Source organism: Centropristis striata, chromosome 6 (genome assembly GCF_030273125.1).
Source record: "Centropristis striata isolate RG_2023a ecotype Rhode Island chromosome 6, C.striata_1.0, whole genome shotgun sequence".
NCBI lineage: Eukaryota > Metazoa > Chordata > Actinopteri > Perciformes > Serranidae > Centropristis > Centropristis striata.
In genome coordinates, this window is record NC_081522.1 from 38,826,225 (window position 1) to 38,853,362 (window position 27,138).

Below are 27,138 nucleotides of genomic sequence, written 5' to 3' on the forward strand. Positions count from 1 at the left end.
ACACAAACACTGTGGAGTTGTTTTAATATTGACTTGAATTGAATTTGTAATTTCCCCACATCACCTTCCTTTTACTGTCAAAACCATTTCAACATCGATAAAAACCTCAAAAGTTATTTCGAAATTTGTCTTACAACAACTAAAGGCATTGAATCACTCGTCCTCCCTTCCTGTCCCAGAGAAAGTGTTACAACACCGGGGAGGGAGAGTTTTAGGTTAGGACAGGGATGGGCAACAGGAGGCCCGGGGGCCTCATACGGCCCGCACCCTCACTTGAAGTGGCCCTCAGTACAACTACATGCATTTGAGCATGAAATCTTAAAAGTGCAGTGTAAAAATGCACAAAATTACTTCTTGCAATTAATGTTGGTCTGCTGTTCTTGCGCTGAAAAAAAAAAATCACAGTAAGTGGTTATTATTTGGTAACGCTTTATAATAAGGTCCTTAATAACCATTAATTAACAAGTAATAAGGCATTGTTCTCGCTTTAGATCCGGTAGTTGCAAAAAGCATAGTTAACTTATAATAGATGAGCAATAAAGTATTTTTAATAGTAGTTAAAAGTAGTTTTAATATCAATAAGCAAACAAAATAAGATTAATAAAGGCATGGCAAAGACATAATGGGTGGGTCATGGGTGTTTGTAATGCCATTATTAACACTTATAAGATACTCATGAGGCTTTTATTAATGTTCTTAAGCATTTGCAAACTGTTAACAAGTTTCTTATTAGTGCTTATAAATCTCTTATAGCCTGCTGTTAGCTGTATTATAATGCCATTATTAACACTTATATAAACTTATAAACACACAGTAATGTTAATAAGCATCTTGTAAGGACTTACAAGAGCCTTATTACTTGTTAATTGATGGTTATTACAAGGACCTTAATATAAAGCATTACCTATTATTTTTTATTTGCTTCAAACCTTTTGTGTTCCTATTTATACTGTTAAACATGCATTTGAGCATGAAATATGTGAAGTTACTGCACTGTAAACATATTTAAAATTGCAGTTTCATCATATCTGGTTATATATTAAGTGACGCTCCTATATGTGGCCCTGTGGTAGTGAACATGAAACATCGTGGCCCCTTGCAGCATTTAAGTTGCCCGTCCCTGGGTTAGGACGAGCCTTTGGGCTGTTTCAGTGTCTATCTAGAACAGCGGTTCCCAAACTTTTTCAGCCGTGCACCCCCTTCTATGTCCCAACCGGGTTGACGCACCCCCAATCCCCCACACCTTCAAAAAAAACAAAATGCAATAAGCTTTTGTATAGCCATATTAAAGGTGGAGGATGATGACAGGCTCAGGATCAGAGGCAGAAAGCAGATCAGTTTGGAAAATGTTATAATATTTTCAGCTGCGTTGAACAAAAATTGCAGCAAATTTAAATGAGCGTGGAGTGAACACAACCCCGTCATCATAACACAGGCTGGAAAAATGATACAAGAACAAGAAGATAACTTCTTCTACGCTTCATTATAAGATCAAAAACAACCAAAAATAGATGCAAAAATGACCAAATATGACACAAAATTATCAAAATAGACACAAATTGACCAAAAATACATGTAAAAATTACCAACCAACCAAAAAATAGATGCAAAAATGACCAAAATAGATGCAAAAATGAACAATAAATGATACAAAATTGAATAGCCTGTATTTATTGATTAATTAATAACACGTCTTTATTGTGTGGGGGGAAACAAATGTAATTGTGTCATTATCAGACCGCCATTACATTTTTCATCTCGCGCACCCCCTAGCAGCAGCTCACGCACCCCCAGGGGTCCACGCACCACACTTTGGGAATCCCTGATCTAGAAGAATAGAATAGCCTTTATTGTCATTGTATATATACACAACGAAATTGGAGTGCAACTCCCATTGGTGCAAAATAAGAAACTCAAAATATATATATACATACACAAAAAAATCTACAGAGAGTAACTCACTGTAGTAACAGTTTCATCTTGTTCTTCCTTTAGCGGTCATGAAAATATCTTCCATTAGTCTGAATGTTGTTTAAATCTTGTATTAACTCAGAAATCAGACGCCAGCAGTCAGTGGGAGAGTTGAAGGAGGAGTCAGCTCAGTAAATGTTGCATCGCTGTTTTCTGTAGAATTCTGACTAATGTTGATTTACTCACTGCTACTTGTCTGGGCGTTTTATTTTATCAGGCTGTGTTGTAATAAAGCTGCTGGTTAGTAAACTAAAGTGCAGGGTGTGTTCACCTGCAGTGTGTTGAATGACATAAAGATAAATATAAAGATAAAGATAAAGCAGAAGGAAGTGGATTCTTTTACAGACTGGTCTGCTCTGAACTCACACCAAAACAATCTAGATTGATTAAAAGAACTACAAGTAAGAGTAAAAACACGTTTAAATTAGGGCTGGGCGACACATCGATATAAAAAATATATTGATATATATATTTATTATAGGGCTGTCATACGATTATTTTTTTAAATCGCGATTAATCGCAGAATTTCCATAGTTAATCACGATTAATCGTGTTTTGAATTGCATGTTTAAAGTTCTGTTATTTCGCATTTCAAGGCAGTTTTGAGCCCATAATGTAAATAATTTGTTACCATTGTGTCTTAATTGGGATTCAAGTGAACACAAAGAAAGAATTTCCTTTTTGACCTTTTTTATTTTCTTTCAAAAAAGTGCCATGTAGACCAACTTAATACACTGTCTACTTCAAAAACAGTTTTTCAAATAAAGTGCCACTTGTCTATTTCAAAATAAAAAATACAGCTTAAACAAAGTGCTACAACAGTGTGGTCATGAAACCATGGTTTAGAGGCAGGAAACAACTTCCAAGTATTTAGAGGAATAAAGTAACATAGTGCTTACCTTTGAGAGATTCAATATATCAGGTCACTCTCTTATACTACTTCAAAAATAAATAATAGCACCATTAGCAAAACAACCATACTAATCCTAACTTGAAATAACAGTTATCAAGTAATATGTAACACTGGTGTGAAATTTGTTATTCACTTATGATAAACAGAACAGTCCAAAACAAAGAAAGCCACAGTAGGATATATGTAACATTTCCAAGCTTCAAATGAAGAATGTAATCCCCATAATTCACCTGTACAGCACAGGGGTTAAAAAAACAATGTCCAAATGACTGTATAGTGAAATGAAGAAAGAAAAAAACTGCATTCACTAGACATGAAATCCTGAAATGTCTGAGTTCTAAGTTTTCTCTCCTATTTCTTTTCTTTGAGCCAATTGCTAATACAGACCAGTCTGGTGACATTATCAGTGGACAGTGCTGCTCTCTTCTTTTGCAGAATGTGACCAGAGAGAGAGAACAGTCTTTCACATGGTACCGTCGTTGCAGGTGTAGCCAGATTAGCAACCCCCTTAAGTTATAAATCCCCTGCCTTAATTTAAACATTTTTTGAATACAAACAGGAATTGACATGTTTACCACTCGAAACATAATTTCTAATGTTTTTGAATATACAATGTCCTGAAATTTCAACGTGTGTGATCTTATAAAAAGCTGATTTGTAGAATCACGGTATCCAACTTCATTTATTATCCTGATAGCTCTTTTCTGCAGTTTAATTATTGGATCTAGGTTTGTTTTATATGCATTTCCCCAAATTCCAACACAGTATGTCATATAAGGCAACACCAGTGAAAAGTACAGCAAATGTAAATCTATATGTTCCTGTGTGTTTCAGGTATTTGCCGACCTGCTGGACCCGATCATCAAAGAGAGGCACAACGGCTACGACCCGAGCGTCATGAAGCACCCCACCGACCTGGACGCCAGCAAGGTGAAGCTCATTATTAATCAATCAAATAATGGTGAAGCTCATTATTAATTAATCAATAATCAGTGATTTACAAAATACAGATATGTGTAGAATAACTTCCCAACCTGCCTTTGTTCCAAGGGTTTGTTCCAATGTGAAGACGAGACTAGTGGGAACCAAGCTTATAATAGTATATATATATATATATATATATATATAAATATATATATATATAAATATATATATATATATATATATATATATATATATATATATATATATATATATATATATATATATATATATATATATATATAATAAACGGCTCCGGAGGATCGTAAACCACACCTCCTCTACGGAGAAATGAACGGCTGGTTCCCTGGTGTTAGCCAGGCTAATATTAACCTCGCTTTGTTCCAGCTCACGTCGGGGAACTTCGACCCGCGCTACGTGCTGTCGTCCAGGGTGAGGACGGGCCGCAGCATCCGCGGGCTGAGCCTGCCGCCCGCCTGCACCCGGGCGGAGCGCCGCGAGGTGGAGCGGGTGGTGGTGGACGCCCTCGCCGGCCTGAAGGACGACCTGGCCGGGAAGTACTACAGTCTGACCCTGATGACGGACCAGGAGCAGCAGCAGCTCATCGATGTGAGTGGTGCACCAGGCAGAGACGCTTTTCAGCTGGACTCTTATTGACTCGTAGTGATAATGTGACTCTTCTTCTCCACAGAGGGATTATTAGTTAACAGTGTTTAAACCTCTGAAGTCTCTGGAGTATAAAGCTGCTGAAAATACAGAAAAGACAAACAAAAGACACAGGTGTCTGTGGAAATGTTCCTCACTCCCACATGTATTCTCATTTTGTGTCTTTTAGTGTCTTTTTTTTATTTTGTGTCTTTTTTTTAGTCATTTTGTGTCTTTTTGTGTCTTTTTTGTCATTTTGTATCTTTTTTTTAGTCATTTTGTGTCTTTTTGTGTCTTTTTTTAGTCCTTTTGTGTCTTTTTCTTAGTCATTTTGTGTCTTTTTTGGTCATTTTGTGTCTTTTTTTTTGTCATTTTGTGTCTTTTTGTCCTTTTTTGGTCATTTTGTGTCTTTTTTTAGTCATGTTGTGTCTTTTTGTGTCTTTTTTTAGTCATTTTGTGTCTTTTTGTGTCTTTTTTTAGTCATTTTGTGTCTTTTTTTAGTCATTTTGTGTCTTTTTTTGGTCATTTTGTGTCTTTTTTTTAGTCATTTTGTCCTTTTTTTGTCATTTTGTGTCTTTTTTTAGTCATGTTGTGTCTTTTTTGTCATTTTGTGTCTTTTTTTGTCATTTTGTGTCTTTTTGTTTCTTTTTTTAGTAATTTTGTGTCTTTTTTGGTCATTTTGTGTCTTTTTGTGTATTTTTTGGTCATTTTGTGTCTTTTTTTGGTCATTTTGTGTCTTTTTGTCTTTTTTTTGGTCATTTTGTGTCTTTTTTTAGTCATGTGTCTTTTTGTGTCATTTTGTGTCTTTTTTGGTCATTTTGTGTCTTTTTGTGTCTTTTTTTTGTCATTTTGTGTATTTTTTTGTCATTTTGTGTCTTTTTTTGGTGATGATTTCAAAGTTCTGGAAAAGTACATTTATTGACTTGCAGCGATAATGTGACACTTCTTCTCCACAGAGGGATTGTTAAGAGTTAACAGTGTTTAAACCTCTGTAGTCCAGGAGATTTTGTTCAAATCTGTCAACTTCCTCTGCATTAATTTCTGTCTCTGTTCAGCATCTTTCAGTCTGTCCTTACATCACATTCATGGCTCCTTTTTCTCCACACAAACTTGGCTATCAGTCAGATTTTTCATTTTATTTTAATTAACAAAGTATAAAGCTGCCAGGAACCCAAAATACAAACAAAAGACACAGGTTTCTATGGAAATGTACCATTTATACACACAAAAACAGCAGAAAAAATAATAAATAATAAAACTACAAAACAGTCTATTTGCATGTAAATTAAAAATAGTAATAGTTTTCAAAAATGGTCTAGAAACATAAATGTCACACTGTGAAAGCTCCTATGATTGAACTTTAACTGGCTTTCTCAGCTTGTCTACATATCATATATAAATAAAGTTATTACTGTAAATTAAACATGTGTATTTTCAATAAATAGATGGACTCCAGAGGGTTAAGTAAACAGACATTTGACAATAGCAGTGAAATAGATTTCACTAGATGAATGAATTTCCCATAAAGGAAAGAAAGATTAATTTTTAAAAATCCCCTAATAGCTAAGTTTTTGTTTAAGTGTAAACAGAATAATGTCTTATAGGCGTAAACATCGAGTTTAGTCACATTCAGAATTAAAATTTGACTGAAATACAACACCAGAGAGATACTTGTCTAAATTGCACATATCAGTTATTTTAAAACAGTGGTTATACATGATGTAATATCCAGAGAGAAATCTCAGAATTGCCGAGCTTCAAGTTGTACATTTTTGCAGAAAAAGCTTGGATGTTCTCTGACATTAACACAGTGAATTTTGCAATAAAAAGAGATTGAAATAAGTCATTTTATGACTGAAAACTGACGAGAAGAGAGAAAAAATCTAATAATCTCTGTGATGAAAGTGGGACATTTGTGAGAGAGGAAGTCTGTGACCAAACTGTCCGATCTTAGTTATCCACTGTTGATGCTGTGAGTTTAAAATATGTGTTCTCTGTATTTACTGTAGGATCATTTCCTGTTCGACAAGCCCGTCTCCCCCCTCCTGACGTGTGCCGGCATGGCTCGTGATTGGCCCGATGCTCGCGGTATCTGGTAAGTGGGAAAAAAATAATTTTAAGTCCTTCTCATTCTGCCTCTTCACCAGATTGGAAACACTCACATTTAGAGACCTAGTTGATTTTAAAATATCACCATTGATGTTTAAAGTAATTCATCAAACAGAGTATCCAGGGGTTGTTTCAGGTCAGAAGCAGCCTGCAGGTATCAGTGAGCTGGAAAAACCTGAAAGAACAAACTCTGAGTATCATTGCATGACAAGTAAAGAGGATATGGAACAACTGGAGTCATGAAATGAAATCATGCACGACTATTGTTAAGTTCAAAAGGATTATGAAAAATGATATGCTAAATAAGTTTAAGTTACAAACTGGATGAGGACGTTCTTGTAACTGCCTTCAGGTTTTTTATTTTGTTATTTGTTTGTTTGGTTGTTTTCTTTACGGGAGTAATATAAAATCTCCGATCTAAATAGGTTGATATACTATGGTTGCTTGAAAAAAAAAATATATATATAATTATTATTTATATATATATATATATATGTATATATATATATATATATATATATATATATATATATATATATATATATATATATTTATTATTTATATATATATATATATATATTTATAAATAAAATAAAAAATATATATATTTTATATATATATATATATATTTTATTATTATTTATATATATATATATATATATATATATATATATATATATATATATATATATATATATATATATTCTAGCTATCTAGCCTACGTTTTTGTTGTTTACGTTGTTGTTTATTTTCGGTTCGAAAAGAAGAAGTAATTAATAATAATAATAATAATTTAAAAGAACATGATATAATATGAAAACAACTGCCTCTTATTATTTAACTTCCCAGGTATTGTATCTCCTGTCCCAGTAATGTTGCTGCTCCATGCTGAAGGTGTTTTATTCTCCAGCTCAGACCAGAATAACTCAAAGCAGCGTCAGCCAGCCAAAATCAATCAGCAGCCTCCCTCCTCCTCCTCCTCCTCCTCCTCCTCCTCCTCCTCCTCCCTCTGCCAGCCGTATCACTCCTTTCTCCTTAATAATTCACCTTCGCTTCATCCCTCCATCATCTCCTCTTTCAGGTCGACTGGCAGCTCTTTCTTTCCCTCTCTGGCTCCGTCTCCTCCTCTCTGCTTTCAGTTATTCACCTCCCATATGTCATGCTCTACTTTCTCTCTTTTTCTGCTTATCATCCCTCGCCTCTCTCTCTCTGATACTCCTTTTCTCTTTCACTCATCCTGCACCTCTCTCTCTCTTTATCTCCCCAACCTGCTGTCTCAGTAACCTATCCATTACCTTATTAAATCTCTAACAATATTAAGGAGGTCACTGTGGACAAAAAGTCTTTGTAGCGGCTGCAGGAGGAAATATGCACGACATCATTAGAAATATTGTGTAAAAAGTTAGTCTTGAGATTAGTGGACGGAGGAGTCGTTGGATATTAACGTGTTTAGGACGTGTAACTGTGCTTTGCTTCTTTTTTTTTAAAGGTTTTTAATTATATACACTATAGGCCAAAAGTTTAGAAGCTCTGCAACAAAATAAACATGATTATTATATAAGGAGTCACTTATTAGAACACATTTTTACTATAATTATCAGGTTTTTGTTGTTTAGACTTTGTGTTTCCTTCTTTCCTTAATGTATAAATCTGAACTCTTGTTTCTTTTGTCAGAGATTTGAACACAGTTGAGATTTATTGGGATTTTTGTCTCCAAACTCTCAAAAACCAAAGAGATAAAGTGAATAATGCAAACTGTGATTTTTTTTTTTTTTTACTTTTGCACTGAAGTTGTGACTCTTCCAAATCTTCTCAACTCTAAAACTAAACCCTTCGTTTCTTTAGTTAACCCTTTATCAGGCAAAGAACTATATTTGGTAACTTCAGGTAATATTTTGAGAAAAAAGTTGCAAATTTACTAGATTAAAGTGGCAAATCTACAAGAAAAAAAGTCGCAGATTTGAGAGATTTAAAGTGGCAAATCTGCACGAAAAAAGTTGCAGATTTATGAAAAAAAATCTGGAAAAAAGCAACTTTTTTCTCCCAGATTCACCACTTTAACCCTTGATAGGGCACTCATTGAAATACTTGCAAATTTCAACCCTAGAGAACATTGGAGGATATTACATGCAGCCAGAATGTGTAAAAAAACATACAAAAATAATATTTTGAGAAAAAAGTTTACGACATTAAAGTGACAAATCTGCGAGAAAAAAATGCGCAGATTTATGAGATTTAAAGTGATGAATCTGGGAGAAAAAAGTTGCTTTTTTCCCACTTTTTTCTCGTAAATCTGCGACTTTTTTCACGCAGATTTGCCACTTTAAATCTCTTAAATCTGCGACTTTTTTTCTTGTAGGTTTGCCACTTTTTTCTCAAAATATTACCTGACTCTAATTACAAAATATAGTTATTTGCCTAATAAAGGGTTAACATGAAAATGGTTCAATTCCATAAAGGTAAAGTCTGATCATGTAGTAAACACATCCAGAAATCCAAAGAATCCAGACTGGTTATTAAGAAAGCGCAAACAGAAAATTTAAGTTGCTCCCAAACTTTTGGCCTGTAGTGTAATTTACAAGTGGAAACCTTCTTGTAGCTGCAGAATCTTAATGATTAAAAAACTACATTCCATAAATATTTACAGCAGAACTCCTGGGATTTGGTCAGTTGTTTTTGCAGTATCTTGCCATCTGTATCTTATCAGAGTAGATTTAGGAACGGAAACAACACTTAACGCACAATTAATGTTAAAAATGTCAGAGGAAAGTGTCCCTTTCCTGTAAGCTTTGCTCTATCACTGACTGACTGATCCTCATGGGTTGTGTGTTTTCCATCCAACAGATATTACTTTTCTTCATGTTTTATGAAATGTCTTGTTTCTTTAAAGTATGTCGTAAATCAGTGCAGCCTCGCAGAAACACAACAGTCTCTGACCTGCAGCAGAAACAAGCTTTATCCTCAGAGACGGACCAAAATCATCCTTTAATAGAAGAAAAACATCAACAATCTTTACTTTAACTTATCCGACACACTTTGTCCTAATAGGCTTCCACAATATGAGTTATGTATTGATTCTAAAAATATGTTTAAAATATTGATTTATACATGACAGTCATCAGTAAATATATTGAAGTCTTCCATAAATTATGGATTAAAAAAGGGATTTCTGCTCTGTGGTCGGGTTTACTTCATGTTTTGCTTATTAATAACTATGATGAAAATAAAGGAAAATAAAGTATGAAAATAAAGTATTCAGATCTCTTACTGAAGTAAAAATACTAATACCACACTGTGAAATTACTCCACTACAAGTAAAAGTCCTGCATTCAAAACTTACTGAAGTAAAAGTACAAAAGTATCAGCATCAAACTGTACTTAAAGTATCAAAAGTAAAAGTACTCGTTATGCAGAATGAACCCACTCTGATTGTTTTATATACTCTGAATATATTATTGTATTGTTATTATTATTGATGCATTTATGTTAATTTTCTCAAGATATGGCTCCTCATTTTACTATTTGATATACAGTTATAAGGTTTAATTTATAAAAATAGCTAATCACTTTAAATTTAAATGGATCATGTTAAATCACGACCTGAAAACTAAACTTACTAAAGCTGTCAGCTAAATGTAATGGAGTAAAAAGAACAATATTTACCTCAAAATGTAGTGGAGTAGAAGTATAAAGTTAATTAAAATGTAAATGCTCAAGTAAAGTACAAGTACCTCAAAATGCAAACACCCCTCAGGGATCAGAACTGTTTAACTGAATATAATATCTCTTTCTGCAGGCACAACAACGAGAAGACATTCCTGGTTTGGATCAATGAGGAGGATCACACCAGGGTGATCTCCATGGAGAAGGGAGGGAACATGAAGAGGGTCTTTGAGAGGTTCTGCAGAGGTCTCAAGGAGGTAAAGACGTCTGTTTTTATGTTTGGGGGTTCTTTAAAGGGGACCTGTTATGCTTTTGCTTATTTTCTGGCATTACGTTATACTAGCGTGGATGTAACAAATGTTCTATTCCTACTGTTTAAGCTGCATCTAGTAGAAACCAAAATACATGTTTGAACCTAAAAATGGGCATTGTAGATCTCCTTTAAGATGCTTGGACGAGAGAGAGACAATAGCTTCTTTCATAGAGACGTTTCATGCGGGACATTTACGGCTCTGTAACGTCTCGCCTCGAAGCGGGATGCCGGGATCAAGTGATCCCACCAATTTTCCGCCTCCAAAGGTCACAGAGGAGGAAAATTGGTGGGACTGTTGGATGTGGGATCATTATTAACTGGACATCCCGGCAAGGCCGAATATTTGACGTAAGACACACTTCCACCTGGTCGACAGTCATCAAATCACTGTACACTGTGGCCGCCGCCTATTGTAAACAAACCAGCACGCTAACTGTACATGTGGTGTACAGTTAGCGCTGATCGTAGAGAAACCGGCATGCTAACTGTGCACAGAGTGTCCGGTGCTTGTAAACAAACGGAGGTCACTAACTGAACACATGCTGCTGCAGCACAGACACACTGTACTGCTACAGAGCTAACTGTTAGCCTGTTAGCACATACACACTGTACTGCTACAGAGCAAACCGTTAGCCTGTTAGCACATACACACTGTACTGCTACAGAGCTAACTGTTAGCCTGTTAGCACATACACTCTGTACTGCTACAGAGCTAACTGTTAGCCTGTTAGCACATCCACACTGTACTGCTACAGAGCTAACTGTTAGCCTGTTAGCACATACACACTATACTGCTACAGAGCTAACTGTTAGCCTGTTAGCACATCCACACTGTACTGCTACAGAGCTAACTGTTAGCCTGTTAGCACATACACTCTGTACTGCTACAGAGCTAACTGTTAGCCTGTTAGCACATCCACACTGTACTGCTACAGAGCTAACTGTTAGCCTGTTAGCACATACACACTGTACTGCTACAGAGCTAACTGTTAGCCTGTTAGCACATACACACTGTACTGCTACAGAGCTAACTGTTAGCCTGTTAGCACATACACACTACACTGCTACAGAGCTAACTGTTAGCCTGTTAGCACATCCACACTGTACTGCTACAGAGCTAACTGTTAGCCTGTTAGCACATACACTCTGTACTGCTACAGAGCTAACTGTTAGCCTGTTAGCACATCCACACTGTACTGCTACAGAGCTAACTGTTAGCCTGTTAGCACATACACACTGTACTGCTACAGAGCTAACTGTTAGCCTGTTAGCACATACACACTGTACTGCTACAGAGCTAACTGTTAGCCTGTTAGCACATACACACTGTACTGCTACAGAGCTATCTGTTAGCCTGTTAGCACATACACACTGTACTGCTACAGAGCTAACTGTTAGCCTATTAGCATTGTGCTACTGTGCAGCACTGCTGCTGCTCTGTTGCACGTCACTGTCTGAAATAAAAAATAAAATAAAAAGATCTTTCTGGCAATATAGTGGGAAATTTGCGGGACCGCACGATGAAAAGGGCTTTTGTTGGGTTTAAAAAAGGGGACACTGAACTTTTAATAGGATTTTTCATTCTGTTTCCAACACATCTCCGGATGTCTCAGAAGCACATACAGTTGTGTGGTTATTTTGCAGCAGTATGGTGTCAGTTGTTTGTGATTTCACCACGTTACGGGATCATAGTGGACCATTGTGCACAGCATCTTAAAGTTAGCAGCTGGAACAGACATCTGCTGTCATCAGATGTCTGCAGGGATGTAATCAGCCAAAGGGCGGGGCTTTAATACAGTGTAAGAGCATCTACTGTATGCTTACAGAAGCAGAAACAACCTGCTTGTTCTCGTCTTTGCTCTGACCAAAATAAGTCTTCAGACCGACACATAAAAACACAATGTCCAGACTCAGCAGCACACATAAATAATTTATCTAAGTGGTCCAAGTTCCCCATTAGAGGAGCAAACATGGTGCTGCACTGTTGCACTGAGGGCGAGACAAACACCAGTATGAGTCCAACACTGGGCCAGTGTTAGTGTCAGTCCAGTCCCACTGCAGCGCAATAAACACTCCTACAAATCAACAACTCTTCATTCTTTTATGATATGTAGTATATTTTATGCCACACTGGTTTAAACCAGGAATAAGGGTTGTAAGATCTGGGATATATCAGACAGAAGAGGTGTTTGTTGTGGACATAAACAAGTATAGATTGTATCCGTTTAAGGTTAAAAAGTAGACTTAGCAGCGTGCTCGTGCCCGGGAAGACGCGTCCATGCGTTGTGTATGGGCTGGAACCATGGACTATATATAAATATTGGACGTAGTCACCGTGACGTCACCCGTTGGTTTGTGGCCCGTTGGAAGCCTCGAGTTCAGCGTTGTACTCGTCGCCATCTTGTTTCCGATACAGGAAGCAGACCATATTTGGACTGTGGAGGAGGAGAGGGATCTGATCACTGACTACAGCCTCTCTACACCTCAACCTGACTGAGAGAAGCTGCTGCTAATTCATGTTAGCATTAACTGGAGCATTAACTGGGATGTTAGTTTTGGCTAGCAAAAAACAAAAACAAAATGTATCTTTCTTACCTCAGAAAACTGAGCAGCGACTCCTTGGAGCGTCTGTTAGTCCAACCAAACACTGAACAAGACATTTAATGAACAAAACGTTCAAATAAACTGTCATTAAGTGAAAATACAGTGAGAGGGTCAAAGTTATGAGACCAAACCGCTAAACATCCTCTTTTATATCTATATAACATTATATATAACTTTATTGACACGTTGCCGTGGATACGCATTGTTCTGCTTCTCTCCTGATGACGGCTCGCCTTGTCAGTGACCTGTCAATCAAAGGTAGCCCCGCCCCAAATCATACGATTCTTTATCTTCTATTTTCTTCTAAATGGGGCCATTATTAGAACTATTGACATCAAATTGTCTTGAAGAAGATTTTTTACTAGTGATTGAGACCATAGTGTTGTCCTGAAATTTTTTTATGAGGTAATAAATCAAGTGAGAAGTTTTCAAATTTAGCACTGAAATGAATGCGCAGATTTCTTTTGCAGCCAAACTTAGCGCCCCCTACTGGAATTTTCGTTGAATTGCAGGCTTAATGCACTTCCTGGTTGGCCTCCATGCTCAGACACGGAGATTGCCGCCTGGCTGGAACATTTGAATTAAATAACACAGAACATTGAGAGAGAACTTAGGGCTCCGTTGGAGGGACACCTTTCTTTTAGCAGCCTTGAAATTGTTCTCCTCCGCTGTACCTGGGCAGTGTATTCTGATGATTTATAATAAAGAAAACTAAAAGGAACTTCGACTTGGTCTTTAATCCACTTTTCTCACTCAGAGAGGTAGTAAATTTATACTACATGTCAGCTCTGAAATATTAAAAATCAACACAACACACAGCTGTGTGTGTGTAAACTGTTCAACAGTTTATCAGTGTGTTTACACTCCACCAACGTACCAAAGGTCAGAGGTCGTATTAATGAAGCACACACTGATTCTCTGTCAGGTGGAGCGTCTGATCCAGGAGCGAGGCTGGGAGTTCATGTGGAACGAGAAGCTGGGCTACATCCTCACCTGCCCCTCCAACCTGGGAACAGGTCTGAGGGCCGGGGTCCACGTCAAGCTGCCCCTGCTCAGCAAGGTAACACACCAGTTATTATATCGTTCAAATAATAAGATACTTCCCTGCTGCATAATTTCTTTTTCTTTCTTTTTTTTTTTAATTTGCTCTTTTACATATGCTTACCTTTCCCAGTTTGTTCAAAATTCTCAAATGTAATACACTTAACTTTCTGTGTCTTGTTTCTTGTTTTGTAAACAAAAAAACCTTGATTGTGAGTGGCAGAAATACTATTGTATATTGTCTGAAAGTAAGCACTGTATTATAATGCTCTCACAAAATAAAATAAAAATAATAATACAAAAATACACCACAGTCCGTAGAGACTTTTAAAAAAGGACTAAAAACATTCCTTTTTAGCAAAACCTTTGGTTCCTCCCATCTAGATGGTTTTTAGATTATGTATGTATGTTTTCTGTTTTTAGCTGTTTTTCTTTTTTTTATGCTTTTTATAATTAGAATGTTATGCTTTTAACGTGTAGCACTTTGAGATTTCCTGTAATGTAAAGTGCATTACAAATAAAATGTATTATTATTATTATTATTATTATTATTGCTCTGTAATGTAATGTAAAAAAAAAAAAAAAGATAATAAGATACTTATACTTCAGAAGATAATCAGGTTTCCCACGGATCATTACAAAGTGTTAAAATGCATTGATTTCCTTAACCAAAAATAAAGCCTTTATTGGTATTAAAGTGTCTCAAATACATTTTTCAAAAGTCTTAAAAATTGCTACGATCTGGAAAGCAGGATTTAATGAATTGTTGTTTTCTGACATTGTCATTTCTATTAAAAAAATCTTGCTGTTTATAATCTCTCGAAGATGGTTTATAGTGATTAAATGGTGTTATAGTGATTAAAGTGAAGTAGAGCCTGTGTAGAGTAACTCCTCTGCTCTACCACCAGGACCCTCGCTTCAGTAAGATCCTGGACAACCTGCGCCTGCAGAAGAGAGGGACGGGCGGCGTGGACACGGCCGCTGTGGGCGGGACCTTCGACATCTCCAACCTGGACCGCCTGGGACTGTCAGAGGTAAGAACACCTGGAGGATCGATAAAGGAGCTTCTGGGGAACCTGATGACTGTGTTGGCACCAAGTGATGCTCTCACTTTCTTATTCAGGTCATATTGAGGCAATAGTGTTAAATTAAGTGTTTAATAACCACACTGCAAAAAAGTTGTTAAGTCTAAAAACCAGATAAAACAGTAAATCTGAGGGAAATGATCTTGCTGCATGGACAGATAATTTACCTTGACAAGATTTCTTAAATTAAGATTATTAAATCTAGAAATAAGCATGTTGAACACTTAAAATAAGAAATTAACTCTTAAAACCAGATAAATTAAAGCTGCCAGCAGTGATGAACTGGCCCGAGCAGAGTGACCTGATGATTATTTGGTTCTTACCAAGATAAAAAAAAACTTTGTGTCTTTTTTTATGGTGATTTAAAAAAAATCTTTTTATGTATTTTTTGTGATTTTACGTCTTTTGCTTATTTTTTGGTCATTTTATGTCTTTTTGTGTCTTTTTTTGTTCTTTTTGTGTCTTTTTTTGTTCTTTTTGTGTCTTTTTGTGTCTTTTTTGGTGATTTAAAAAAAAAATGTAATGTCTTTTTTGTAATTTTACATCCTTTGGTTCTTTTTTGGTCATTTTATGTCTATTCGTGTCTTTCTTGTGATTTTATGTCTTGTTTCTTTTTTTGGTAATTTCATGTCTTTTTGTGTCTTTTTTGGTGATTTAAAAAAAAAATGTAATGTCTTTTTTGTAATTTTACATCCTTTGGTTCTTTTTTGGTCATTTTATGTCTATTCGTGTCTTTTTTGTCTTTTTGTGTCTTTTTACATCTTCTTTTGGTCACAAAATGACCAAAAAAGACAAAAATTTACAAAAGAGATCAAATTAAAGCTGCCAGCAGTGATGAACTGGCCCGAGCAGAGTGACCTGATGATTATTTGGTTCTTACCAAGATAAAAAAAACCTTAGATTTTTGAAGTGTTAGATAATTTATCTTGTTAAGGTAAATTATCTGTCCATTCAGCAAGATCATTTCCCTCAGATTTACTGTTTTTATCTGGTTTTTAGACACACCTTTTTTGCAGTGCAGTTAAAAGTCACTTGTAGTTGCTAAAAACATTACATACACGGTATATAGCTGTAGTCATGCATAAAAATGATGTACTTTGTTCCTCTAACCTGCTCTGTTACTGTTGAGAGTGTTAAAAGTCTTTTACTCTCGTCTTGTTGTGAGCTTCAGTCTCCTTAAACTAGATGACTTTATAGGCATGACGGATTATAAAACAGGATTAAGAATTTGACCGCCACATGAACTTCTCTTGTTACTGAACAACAATAATTCATGTTTGATGTCATTTGCAGTTTGTTTCAAAGATGTTGTTTCTTTCTTGTATAGGAGTTTTTCAGTTTGAATCTTTTGCTGTTTTTTTAGTCTATTACTTGTGTTTTTATGTGAATCTTTTTATGCTGCTATCCTGGCCAGGACATCAAATCAAATCAAATCAAATCAACTTTATTTATAGAGCCTTTTAAAACAGCCACAGCTGATACTAAGTGCTGTTCATGGCAGGACAGACCAACAATAAAAACAGAGAACAAATAAAAACAACTAAAGCAGAGCGAGTCTCATGCTGGGTAAAACCAGTAAATAAAAGTGGGTTTTAAAATTAATTTTAAAACCACAAAGAACAGATAAAAACAATGGAATTTTTTTTTTAAATATATTTTTTATTGGAAATTAGCATTCATAAGCATCAGTACAAGATATAACTTATTCCACAGCTGTTTTCCACATTTTTGTTTTTTAAAGGGTACATTAGAACAAAGAACCACAAAACAAAAATAAAAATAAATACAAAACAATAAAAAAAACATAGTATTATAATAATACAAAGGGAGGCAAAAGAGCAGGGAAACAGAAACATTAACAATTATACTACTAATAGCAATACATAACTAAACACAGGATGCCAAGTGTGCTCATTAAAAAAAAAATAGAATAAAGATGAAAAAAAATGCTTTAGTAATTTTACATCTTTTTGGGGTAATTTTACATCTTTTTTTGGGTAATTTTACATCTTTTTGGGGTAATTTTACATCATTTTTTGGGTAATTTTACATCTTTTTGTGGTAATTTTACATCTTTTTGGGTAATATTACATCTTTTTGGTGTAATTTTACATCTTTTTGTGGTAATTTTACATCTTTTTGGGTAATTTTACATCTTTTTGGGGTAATTTTACATATTTTTTGGGGTAATTTTACATCTTTTTGGGTAATTTTACATATTTTGGGGGTAATTTTACATCTTTTTGGGTAATTTTACATCTTTTTGTGGTAATTTTACATCTTTTTGGGTAATTTTACATCTTTTTGGGGTAATTTTACATATTTTTTGGGGTAATTTTACATCTTTTTGGGTAATTTTACATATTTTGGGGGTAATTTTACATCTTTTTGGGTAATTTTACATCTTTTTTGGGTTACTTTTTAGGGCTGCAACTAATGAATACTTTCATTATGGATTAATCTGTCAATTATTTAAACGATTCATGGATTAGTTGTTTGGTCAATAAAATGTATAAAAATATCAATCAGTGTTTCCCAAACCACAAGATGACGTCCTCAAATCTCTTGTTTTGTCCACAAACCAAAGAGATATTCAGTTTATTGTCATAAAGGAACAAAAACACCAGAAATATTCACATTGAAGAAACTGAAATCAGAGAATTTGGACTTATTGTCTTTAAAAAAACTGCTCAAACCAATTATTAGATTATCAAAATAGTTGACGATTAATTTAATAATCAATTATTGTTCGATTAATCGAATAATTGTTGCAACTCTAATAATTTTACATCTTTTTTGGGTAATGTTACATCTCTTTAAAATAAAATAAAGATTACAAAAAATACCTTGATAAAATAAATGAAAATTGGATGCATCAAATCGACTCAGTTGGGGTCCAGAGAGAAAACAATGGGATTTATCCTGGCAAAACAATTAGTAATGTATCAGGACCATTTTCTTTTTTTTTTTCAAAATATTTTTATTGTCAATTTTCAGAGTAGCAAACAACATACATACACAAATAATAAAGATAATAATAAAAGGCAAAGAAATAAAAACTAGACAAACTATGACATGTCAAAACAGAGTATACACAATATAATGTTAGAGTCGAATGTCCACTTAAGTGTATCAAATGTCACAACAGGTACTATTCAAGAACACACGATAATAATAATAATAAAAATAAATAAATAAATAAATCAGGACCATTTTCCAATGAATGTTGTTTATGATTATCTTGTTTTTTTGGGACGTAGAAACACAGTTTCAACTCAATTAACACAAGCGATTGAGATGGTTGTTGTTGTTTTTTAGACCAAAAGGAGCTAAAAGTGTTTGTCACATTACAAGAGAAGACGTGAGGAGAAAAACCAGGAGAGGAGAGGATGAGAGTGTTGTTGTACAGACTGTACTCTAGTCTGTTTTTATGTCCTTGTTCATGTTGTCACGCCTGACGGAGTCACTCAGGACAATAGAGCTGTTCTCTGTCGTTGTGAGTGTGCTATTTTATTGTGGTAACATGTTGGGTGGAGCAGACTGGAGCACAGTGAGATGATTTCTGGGGGTCTCCAAATCATTTTGGAAGTCAGCTCTGTCTCCACTGTGTTAAAGAGTTCATGTGTTAATGTGTTTTAGCCTTTTGGTCATTTAATGCCTTTTTTGGGGCGTCATTTTGTGTTTTTTTTGGTCATTTTGTGTCTTTTTTTGGTCAATTTGTGTCTTTTTGTGGTCAATTTGTGTCTTTTTGTGGTCATTTTGTTTCCTTTTTTTGGTCATTTTGTGTCTTTTTTGGTCAATTTGTGTCTTTTTTTGGTCATTTTGTTTCCTTTTTTTGGTCATTTTGTGTCTTTTTTTGGTCATTTTGTGTCTTTTTTGGTCAATTTGTGTCTTTTTGTGGTCATTTTGTTTCCTTTTTTTAGTCATTTTGTGTCTTTTTTGGTCAATTTGTGTCTTTTTGTGGTCATTTTGTTTCCTTTTTTTGGTCATTTTGTGTCTTTTTGTGGTCATTTTGTTTCCTTTTTTTGGTCATTTTGTTTCCTTTTTTTGTCAATTTGTGTTTTTTTGTGGTCATTTTGTTTCCTTTTTTTGGTCATTTTGTTTCCTTTTTTTGGTCATTTTGTTTCCTTTTTTTGGTCATTTTGTGTCTTTTTTGGTAATTTTGTGTCTTTTTTGGTCAATTTGTGTCTTTTTGTGGTCATTTTGTTTCCTTTTTTTGGTCATTTTGTGTCCTTTTTTTGGTCATTTTGTGTCTTTTTTTGGTCATTTTGTGTCTTTTTTGGTCAATTTGTGTCTTTTTGTGGTCATTTTTGGTCATTTTGTGGTCAATTTGATTCTTTGTTGGGTAATTTTGTGTCTTTTCTGACAAATCCCAAAGTAGCAAGTTCTTACTTTACAAGGAGTCTCTGGCTTGAAGCTGACTGTTACACACTTTAAATTTATAGCAAAGGACTTAGATTAAAAGTAACAATAAAATATAAAAAATATATATAAATGCACAGACAGAGAGATGTTTTAGTTGTTGTCTGCTTCATTATTTGTCCAAAATTTGTCGTATCAACTGAGTTTGTCTGATCTGAACTGTGAGATTCTGTTCAGTGAGACAACATGATGTTAAATTGGGGGTCGAGACTCAAAAAGGTTGAGAACTCCTGTGATGGAGAACCTGGTTTTCTTTCTGTTGTATAACTTTGCGACTGCTCGTCTGACTTGTGTGCAGGAATAAATCCAGCATGTTTTGACATAGAGAGCTTTAAGTGGAGCGGAACGGCTGTCTGACTCCAACACCCACTTGTGTTTTGTTTTTTTTGAGAGTGGGCTGCTCTGTTTGGTCCTCCATCATCCAGACTGAGGAGGAGGAGGAGGAGGAGGAGGAGGCTCAGGGTCAGCTGCAGCAGAGTGAGGAGGACAATCAGTTTTTATCAGAGCAGAACCATTTTGCACTGCAAAAAAGAGGTGTCTAAAACCAGATAAAACAGTAAATCTGAGGGAAATGATCTTGCTGCATGGACAGATAATTTACCTTGACAAGATTTCTTAAATTAAGATTATTAAATCTAGAAATAAGGATGTTGAACGCTTAAAATAAGAAATTAACTCTAACTAAAAAAACAAGATTAATTATCTAACACTTCTAAATCTAAAGTTTTTTTTTTTATCTTGGTAAGAAACAAATAACCATCAGGTCACTCTGCTCGGGCCAGTTCATCACTGCTGGCAGCTTTAATTTTATCTCTTTGAATATTTTTTGTCTTTTTTGGTCATTTTGTGACCAAAAGAAGATGTAAAAAGTAAAAACACAAAATGGCTCAAAAAAGACATAAAATTACCAAAAAAGGGAAACAAAATAACCGAAAAAGACACAAATTGACCACAAAATTATCAAAAAAAGACACAAAATGACCAAAAAAGACACAAAATGACCAAAAAAGACACAAAAAGACAAAAAAAAGACACAAAATGACCAAAAAAAGTCTGAAAAAAGACACAAAAATACATAAAATGACCAAAAAAGAAGCAAAAGACATAAAATCACAAAAAAGACATAAAAAGATTTTTAAAAATCATCAAAAAGACCAAAAAAAAGACACAAAAAGTTTTTTTTTTATCTTGGTAAGAAACAAATAATCATCAGGTCACTCTGCTCGGGCCAGTTCATCACTGCTGGCAGCTTTAATTTATCTGGTTTTAAGAGTTAATTTATTATTTTAAGTGTTCAACATGCTTATTTCTATATTTAATAACCTTAATTTAAGAAATCTTGTCAAGGTAAATTATCTGTCCATGCAGCAAGATCATTTCCCTCAGATTTACTGTTTTATCTGGTTTTTAGACCTTAATTTTTGCAGTGTGTATTTGGAAAACTTAGGGAACGAGCTTCAAAGTCTTTCATGTCTTTTCACAATGTGTTTACCTGCAGTGACCTGAGCGTTAACCTGCAGGGTGGGACTGGAACAGAGTGTTCCTCTCTGTCGCTGTTTTCTTTTAACGTGTGCCAAACATTGCTGCCTGAACTTGTTTGGCGAGGGCTTGAATGTGACTGATGTATACATCATTTATATGCAAATGTGCTGCACTGCACCTTTAAATCTCTTAGTAAATGTGCTTATTAAGAGCCACTTGTTTCTAAGATTATTATTCGAACAATAATTGATTATTAAATTAATCGTCAACTATTTTGATAATCTAATAATTGGTTTGAGCAGTTTTTTTTTAAAGACAATAAGTCCAAATTCTCTGATTTCAGCTTCTTCAATGTGAATATTTCTGGTTTCTTTGTTCCTTTATGACAATAAACTGAATATCTCTTTGGTTTGTGGACAAAACAAGAGATTTGAGGACGTCATCTTGTGGTTTGGAAACACTGATTGATATTTTTATACATTTTATTGACCAAACAACTGACCGATTAATCGTTTAAATAATCGACAGATTAATCTATAATGAAAATAATTGTTATTTGCAGCCCTAGTTTTTCTCAAAACATTTTAACATGCAACTGAATCACTGGTGCATTTTCTGAATAGTTTTAAATCTGGAGGTGAAAAAACAACAGTTAAAGACATCATAGTTGATGTTTCGTGATCTGAGAGAAAGTACAAACATCCTGTGTTTACCTTTTATTTATTCAAACTGCAGCTTCAGTTTATGAACCTTGCAGCTAACAGCAGATGCTGTAGATGTAAATAGAGCAGCTGGAGAGAGTGTGTCCTGCTCTGACTCTGGAGGAGGTGTTTCTGGAGGAGGTGTTTCTGGAGGAGGTGTTTCTGGAGGAGGTCACCAGCCTCTTGTTGATGCTCGGCTCGATTAGCAGTGCAGACGTGTTTATACTTGGTGCAGAGGAGCTACAGACACTTCTGGTATCCGTGCCCTGAATCACAGATAAAGTATGGTATGGTAAACAAAACTAGCTGCTTGACTCTTCCCGTGACTCTCACCAATACGTTATTAGATTACAATTTGAACTATTTTCAAGATGGAAAAGAGGAGGAAGTCCTGTAAGTGAGTGTGTGTTTGTCTGTCTGTCTGAAACTAGTGTGAAACTGGTCAGTTAGTGTCTAAAACTCGTCAGTTATTGTGTGAAACTGGTCAGTTAGTGTCTAAAACTGGTCAGTTAGTGTGAAAAACTTGTCAGTTAGTGTGAAACTGGTCAGTTAGTGTGAAAAACTGGTCAGTTAGTGTGAAAAACTGGTCAGTTAGTGTGAAAAACTCGTCAGTTAGTGTGAAAATCTTCAGTTATTGTGTGAAACTAGTCAGTTAGTGTCAAACTGGTCAGTTGGTGTAAAACTGGTCAGTTAGTGTCTAAAACTGGTCAGTTAGTGTCAAACTGGTCAGTTAGTGTCTTAAACTGGTCAGTTAGTGTGGAAAAACTGGTCAGTTAGTGTCTAAAACTGGTCAGTTAGTGTGAAAAACTGGTCAGTTAATGTCTAAAACTTGTCAGTTAGTGTCTAAAACTGGTCAGTTAGTGTCTAAAACTGGTCAGTTAGTGTGAAAAACTGGTCAGTTAGTGTCTAAAACTTGTCAGTTAGTGTCTAAAACTGGTCAGTTAGTGTGAAACTGGTCAGTTAGTGTCTAAAACTTGTCAGTTAGTGTCTAAAACTGGTCAGTTAGTGTCTAAAACTGGTCAGTTAGTGTGTGAAACTGGTCAGTTAGTGTCTAAAACTGGTCAGTTAGTGTGTGAAACTCGTCAGTTAGTGTGTGAAACTCGTCAGTTAGTGTCAAAATCTCGTCAGTTAGTGTCTAAAACTCGTCAGTTAGTGTCTAAAACTGGTCGGTTAGTGTCTAAAACTGGTCAGTTAGTGTCTAAAACTCGTCAGTTAGTGTCTAAAACTCGTCAGTTAGTGTGTAAAACTGGTCAGTTAGTGTCTAAAACTGGTCAGTTAGTGTCTAAAACTCGTCAGTTAGTGTCTAAAACTCGTCAGTTAGTGTGTAAAACTGGTCAGTTAGTGTCTAAAACTGGTCAGTTAGTGTCTAAAACTGGTCAGTCAGTTAGTGTCTAAAACTCGTCAGTTAGTGTGTAAAACTGGTCAGTAAGTGTCTAAAACTGGTCAGTTAGTGTGTGAAACTCGTCAGTTAGTGTGTAAAACTGGTCAGTTAGTGTCTAAAACTGGTCAGTTAGTGTCTAAAACTGGTCAGTTAGTGTGTGAAACTCGTCAGTTAGTGTGAAACTGGTCAGTTAGTGTCTAAAACTCGTCAGTTAGTGTGAAACTGGTCAGTTAGTGTCTAAAACTGGTCAGTTAGTTTCTAAAACTCGTCGGTTAGTGTAAAACTCGTCAGTTAGTGTCTAAAACTCGTCAGTTAGTGTCTAAAACTCGTCAGTTAGTGTGAAACTGGTCAGTTAGTGTCTAAAACTTGTCAGTTAGTGTCAAAAACAAAAACATTAAACTTTTTTTTTTTACAAAAAACACATAAAAACGCACATAGAAATTACAAAGAACACAGATAAAAGCACAGATATTCCCCAAAAAACACACAAAAACAGTAAACACAAAAGATTGCATTAAAAATCCTGAATGCACACTGCAAAATTAGAAAAATCTCTTTGTGGAAAAGCCAAAACTTTAGAGTTCAGCTGACAGCAGGAAACATGCTGCTGAAGGTTTTTACGTCGTGACGTCATGAAGAAGTCGAGCTGCGGAGCTTTCCTGGACTCCAGAGGGTTAAAATCATCTGCTTTCAATAACAATGTGTGTCTGAAACAGTAAACTGTGCTGCGTCCCTCCTCAGGTCCAGCTGGTGCAGACGGTGGTGGACGGCGTCAACTACCTGGTGGAGTGTGAGAAGAGACTGGAGCGAGGCCAGGACATCAAGGTGCCCCAACCCATTAAACAGTTCAAGTAGAGCCTGACCCCTGACCCCTGACCCCTGACCCCACCCCACAAACCTCTGAGCACACACACACATGCACAAACACCCCGCTCCGTGCCCATAGATATTATATTATAAATAAATATTAGGGCCGGGACTCGATTAAAAAAAATTAATCTAATTAATTAGAGGCTTTGTAATGAATTAATCGAAATGAATCGCATTTTAATCGCATATAAATATTTGACCTGAGAACAGTGAGAAGTAATTTTTTTCACATGGATTTTTAGTATACCATTGAATAATGACTGAATACATAAGCTTAAGCAACAAAAATATTGTTTGTTTTTGTTCAAGTCCAACAGACCAGTGACATTTTTGCCATTAAGTGTAGCAATAGCATATTTATAACTATAGTACATTTCATAAATCCAGGTAGCCTATAGGTAGGTAGACCTTCTGTAAGCTAGAATACTAGAAAAATACAATCCACGCTAGCTAGCATACTAGCCGCTAGCTGCTATATGTTTAGCATTGAGGTGATACTTGAGGCTGGATGTGAATTCCTTGTTGCCTAGCAACACAACCATGCTCTTATGGACGCTTCCATCCGTTGGTTTTTAGTAACTAAATGTCCCATCATCCACGGGGCCAACCAAAGGTCTCATCAGCTTCTTCCTTCATGTTCACTGTGGTTTGTTGTTGTCTCAACTCATCAACGCTAGTTGGTGCTCCAGTATAATCGGTCCTCCTGAAACTCATCCAGTGAGAAACGTTCCGCGGTGCAAAAATAAGTGTGATTAAAATGCGGCAATTTTTTTTAACGCGTTAATTTTTCGTGTCATTAATTAATCTTAATTAACGCGTTAAAGTCCCGGCCCTAATAAATATCTATGTTAGCGCCTCATTTATCCCCACTACTCCCTCTCTGCCCCACACTATACCTCTCTATGATATAATCTATATTTATTATACTGCAAACCAGAGTCCCAGAATACTGCATTGGGCTTTAGTGTTTCAGATGCATTTCAAGGGTTTTTATAGTAAACTCAAAGCTCTAAAATGGCAGCAAATATAAATGAAGGATGCACAAACTGCAGGCTAGTCTGCCTGTCTCTGCATGGCCAACCAGTATCTAAGGCTCTGCTCCTGAAGCCCTCCTCAGCCCTCCTCAGCCCTCCTCACCGGCTCCACCTGCCTCCTCCCCTCACCGCATGTCGCTCCTCCTCCCCTCACCGTGTGTCGCTCCTCCTATCTGGTGCTTGTTTAGTGCGTCCATGTGTAGCCTTCTCTCCATCGTGGATCGTGTGTTTCTTTTCCACCATCTGAATGTAAACTAACAGACTCCCAGAGGACTGAGTGTGTGTGTCAGACTGTAACATGAACTAGCCGGGCTGGTTTCTGTACTGTAAGCAATATCATTCCAGCTCATTATGAATGTCACACTGTAATGACTTTTATTAAAGAAATCATCTATTTAACAGTAGCTCCTCTGTCCGCCTCTCATTGGTCGCCGGACTCCTTGTTTTTTCTGTCAAGTCAAGTCAAAGTTTATTTATAGAGCACATTTAACCCTATAAAGCCAAGTGTATCATATTAGATACAGTTATTTTTGAGACCTCCACATCATCAAAAACCTGATGTAAACATGTGTTGAAGATAAACAAACTGAGCAAAAAATTGCACAAAAATACCAGATGTAGCAAAAATGATATGCAGGTTCCACGAGTGGATCAGTCATTGCTGCATTAAAAAACTTCATATCACCAGATTTATGATGTTGTGTTATATGGAAAAAATATGTATTTTGCATGTTTGAGGAAAAAGGAAAAGTTAAAAATGTTGTTGTTTGATGTTTTTGTTAGTTCAAGAAAAACAAACTGTGAGCAACAAATTGCACAAAAAGACCTGATGTATCAAATATGATACAAATTAGAATTCATATATGCGATTTATTTGTTTTTCAAAATTCGTCAGCAAGTTAATAAGCACTCGGTTTTAAAAAAAATTGAATTTTCTGGCAATTATTTCATGGTTCAGGCTTTATAGGGTTAAAAAAAACAACCTCAGTTGACCAAAGTGCCGTACAGTTATTAAAATAGAATACATCATACACAAATAGGTATAAATAAAAACAATGAAAAACAATAAAGTACTAAAAACAGTAAAACAATAAAATAAAATAGAATAAAATAGTAATAAAAGCTCAATCCAAAACAGAGTTGGAGATAAAAAAAGACAAATAAAAGGGTAAAAGTAGAAAAGAAAGCCAAGGATTCTTGCCTAGCTGGGACTGAACGCCAAGGAGAATAAATAGGTTTTTAATAATGTTTTAAAGTGCTCAAAAAAGTCTGTCCAAAGCTTTGAGTAACCATGGTAACCAGCTGGAGGAACGTGGTGATAACCATCAGCGTGGCGGCAGATCGGCATGTGACTGTTATTCAGAGGCGGAACAGAACTGTGTTGTGTTTGGAAGCTGACACTCGGTTCATGTTTTTACTCGTTAGACGTTAAATCTGAAAAGTGTCAGATTTTCTTGACACCACAGGTTTTAACCTATAGATATCACCATGAAACTTTCCCACTTTGTTATCTATATTAACCCTTTGGAGTTTGGGGCTATTTTGTCAGTTTTTGACTCCTTTTCATTCTGCCTGTTTATAAACCACTTAAAAATCTTTACCGTATCATTGTTTTCAGCACAACCTCACCTATATGACCTGATTTTTATTTTTTTATTTTGGATTACTGGATCAACATTTTGAACACAAAAAACATAAAAAAAATTAACCAAAAACACACAAAAAACAATTTTTTTTTTTACAAAAAACACATAAAAACACACACACAAAAAAACAACATAACACAAAAATAAACACAAAAAAAAAAATACAAAAACACACATACAAAATTAATTTTCTTTTCATTTTGGCTTACTGGATCAACATTTTGAACACAAAAAACATTTAAAAAATTAACCAAAAACACACAAAAAACAATTTTTTTTTTACAAAAAACACATAAAAAACACACAAAAACAAAAT

The 27,138-nt window shown here is 35.4% G+C and overlaps 1 protein-coding gene across 1 annotated transcript in view; it reads left to right on the forward strand.

Moving 5' to 3' along the window:
* LOC131973365 (creatine kinase U-type, mitochondrial-like) overlaps positions 1–25,580 on the forward strand; it is a 37,362-nt gene extending 11,782 nt beyond the window's left edge. Inside the window, exons 3-9 of the mRNA XM_059335351.1 lie at positions 3,719–3,814; positions 4,214–4,435; positions 6,481–6,566; positions 10,377–10,500; positions 14,086–14,220; positions 15,110–15,235; positions 24,014–25,580. Coding sequence (XP_059191334.1) covers positions 3,719–3,814; positions 4,214–4,435; positions 6,481–6,566; positions 10,377–10,500; positions 14,086–14,220; positions 15,110–15,235; positions 24,014–24,127 — 903 coding nt within the window. The 3' untranslated portion in view covers positions 24,128–25,580. The remainder of the gene's footprint in view (positions 1–3,718; positions 3,815–4,213; positions 4,436–6,480; positions 6,567–10,376; positions 10,501–14,085; positions 14,221–15,109; positions 15,236–24,013) is intronic.
* Positions 25,581–27,138: the final 1,558 nt, after the last annotated feature.